The sequence below is a fragment of the Austrofundulus limnaeus genome, unplaced genomic scaffold (assembly GCF_001266775.1).
Source record: "Austrofundulus limnaeus strain Quisiro unplaced genomic scaffold, Austrofundulus_limnaeus-1.0 Scaffold160, whole genome shotgun sequence".
Taxonomy (NCBI): Eukaryota; Metazoa; Chordata; class Actinopteri; order Cyprinodontiformes; family Rivulidae; genus Austrofundulus; species Austrofundulus limnaeus.
This window is the reverse complement of record NW_013952562.1, coordinates 62,370-65,208: the sequence shown is the minus strand read 5'-3', so window position 1 is coordinate 65,208 and position 2,839 is coordinate 62,370. Positions and strand designations below refer to the sequence as shown.

The following is a 2,839-nucleotide window of genomic DNA, read 5'->3' as shown; positions in this document are numbered from 1 at the left end:
AAAAAACAACCAACATAATGCAAAACACAACATTTAATTTAACATAGAGAAAAACTGTACACATCCTTCAAAACATATTGCATGAATAAATAAAGCACCTGGAGTGCAGTTTTTGTAAACAAGACACACTTTTCCATTCCCGCCGCAAGAATCCAGCTCGAAGATGCGACTCCGGGCATCAAAGTGAGGCGCAGCGGGCACACGCTCCGGTCCTGACAGAAAACACTAATGAATCCGGAACAAATATTTACTTTCCAAGCAACTGCTCATTCATTAGCCTCCTTTCTGCACAAGTAAGCACACACACGCAGGCATAATTGAAAGTGACACGTTGTAATTGTAGAGTTAAACCCACACCAGGATGCGACAGGTTTACCACTTTCTCTGCTGCTCTCCTCCCAGTCCAGGTCAGCCAGGGAGGGGGCGTTTGGGAGAGAGAAAAGCGACACAGGCTGAAGCAGAGGGCACAGCCTGCCCACGCTATTGATCGTCATGCAGCCTAAGGGCACACACTCATCTGGAAGGCAAACACAGAACCACACAGTAAAGGCTGAGCTGAATACATTGGGATTTCTGTGGGAATTGTGCACAACATGAGATGGCACCTACTGTCTAACTCAACACTCCAGGTTAATGTAAATCCATCAGTTGTGAGGTAAAAGTCTCGCAGGTCTTCTGGTAAAATACATGTGTTTTTCTGGGGGACAAATCAAACAAACAAACTCATGAATATGACTAGTGTAAACATTTAAAAAACGACTATTTAAGGCTTGTTTTCACCTGTTCCCATGATAGCAGGTTCCTTTTCTCTGCTGGCTCCCTCTCTGCAAAACGAACATCCGCCACTCCTGGCAAGTTCTCTGCACCAAGGATATGTTATTTTCTTTCATTGTAATGAATACAGTTTGTAAGCTAACAGAGGATAGCTGATGTTAATGCAAATTATCAATACGAACCTAGTATTTGAGTAATACCGAGTGTTAGCCTCTCAGCAAAACCTTTGAACAATATGTTCTCCTTTGCTTCCTCCATTTGGGTTTTGGCGACCAAATATTTGAGTAAAATAAGGTAAGTTTCCTCTTTTAACATCTACATAGCATCCTTCACTTTTGCTCCAGGTCAGCTGATAATCGCACAGGAAGCGACGACGGAAGCTAGGATGCCAAAGTGACGTATTTATCAGCCAATAGAAAAGCGTGTTTTTACAGCCTCTAGCCTATCAGAGAGGGAGTTGTAAAAAATAAAGGCGGGGCTAATGTCCCTTAGCAACGCTTGGCTCACAGGGAGTGGTGGCGGTTGTTTCAACATGGCGACAGCCTCGAAACGAAGAGACGACTCGGGGATATTTTGGATGAATGGAGGTATACTTTCTTTTATTTGTTTATTTTAAATAAATAAGCTCGATTTAGCACTTCAGAATTTAATAGAAAGCTCAAAGGTTTTCCACAATATTGAGAAATTGTTTCGTTTTTTAGACAGGAGGAAAATAAGTTTTCTCTGAAGAAGTACATGTCAGCTGACAAGTAAAAAAAAGAAAACTAAATGTTCTTTATGTTAAGATTTGATAGCTGCTTTCATCATTTAAGTCTGCTGTGTTTCCTCTTAATTCAGACTCAACAATGCTAAAACTGGCTAAAGCTAGTTTGGTACCTAAACCCTCAGGCTTTAGTCCTAAAACAGGATAAAAGTGTAGTCATTCTCAATATGTAAGAAATATGTCTGGAAACTGAATTAGATAAAATAAAATCAACTTGCTCTTCTAGTTTAAAGCATGAGGATTAATGCATTTTTAGTTCATCTGAGGCAACAATCACTACTCCCTAAAAATGCTTGTTTAAGTTGTATTTTTCTCTCCTATCCCTGCCTTTAAATTGCACATATAACCGGTAGCTAAAGGAGGCCAAGTCTGTTGGCTAATATTTGGTCAGTTTTGCTGATTTGCCAAGCTTCAGTTTAGTTTCACACATTTCTTTTAGTGTTCTTCAAAGCTAAAGTGACTGTCTTCTCTATGCAGCGTTTGATGAGGATCAGGCCTTGGCATTTGTTCCTGGTGAGTCTCGTGACATTTAGACAAGTTCTGGTCACATTATGTGGGATATTTAAATGTATCTTACGCATAACGTTTTTTTCTCCTGTTATGTTTTTCTACTAATTGGCTCAGGGCTTGACAGAGGACTGAAGACTCCAGTGCCTTTCAGTCTCAGGCCAGACGGCACCGGTACATCTGGTAAAAGAGGATCCAAGCTCAGAGTGAAGCATGGCTTCGACTGTAAAAATCAAGGCACACAAAAGACAGCAGAAAGAAACCACTTAGAAAGTAATTTCTCCGGAACATTTACAAAAGAAAAAGGGCCAGTTCAACATGTTGCTGTACCCAGCGTGCACACCATCTCTCAGTCACATGATGCTTTGTCACAGGTAAACCATTGGGCTGTTATCCTCTTTGTATCATAGATTAAATGTTTCATTACAAGACAGAAGCGATTCACTGTATTTCACTACAGCCTACTAGTGATTTTATTTGCTTGTGAACAATTATTCACACAGGTGAACTTTGAGAACAGCAGAGAGAAGAGTGAAGTGTCTTTGAAGGACCTCTGTCTTGAAGATAAGAAACGAATTGCAAACCTGATTGAGGAACTTGCAAGGTAACCAACATCGTATGATAGTAGTTTTAGTTTTAATAGTAAAAACAAAAATTTCAATACAAAAAAACCCAACCCACAAATCTCATAAAATGAAAGGAAACAGAAGAAGAAAAAAAATCTTATATCTGCCCCATTTAACAAAAAATAATAATAGAAATAAAAATATATGCATATTTATATGTGTACACATA

The 2,839-nt window shown here is 39.4% G+C and overlaps 2 protein-coding genes across 3 annotated transcripts in view; one reads left to right on the top strand and one right to left on the bottom strand.

The window, feature by feature from the left end:
* The window catches only part of tpgs2 (tubulin polyglutamylase complex subunit 2), a gene marked incomplete in the record, with an annotated part of 5,332 nt that extends 4,225 nt beyond the window's left edge, over positions 1-1,107 (bottom strand). The window contains 5 exon segments of the mRNA XM_014017032.1: positions 99-212; positions 377-517; positions 610-697; positions 781-860; positions 957-1,107. Of these exon segments, the coding sequence (XP_013872486.1) occupies positions 99-212; positions 377-517; positions 610-697; positions 781-860; positions 957-1,089 (556 nt within the window).
* The window catches only part of kiaa1328 (KIAA1328 ortholog), a 24,048-nt gene continuing 22,170 nt past the window's right edge, over positions 962-2,839 (top strand). Inside the window, exons 1-4 of one of the 2 annotated variants that reach the window (XM_014017027.1) lie at positions 962-1,361; positions 2,015-2,050; positions 2,162-2,418; positions 2,548-2,648. In XM_014017027.1, coding sequence (XP_013872481.1) covers positions 1,256-1,361; positions 2,015-2,050; positions 2,162-2,418; positions 2,548-2,648 — 500 coding nt within the window. In that variant the 5' untranslated portion in view covers positions 962-1,255. The remainder of the gene's footprint in view (positions 1,362-2,014; positions 2,051-2,161; positions 2,419-2,547; positions 2,649-2,839) is intronic. The other variant, XM_014017028.1, reaches the window with a different exon arrangement.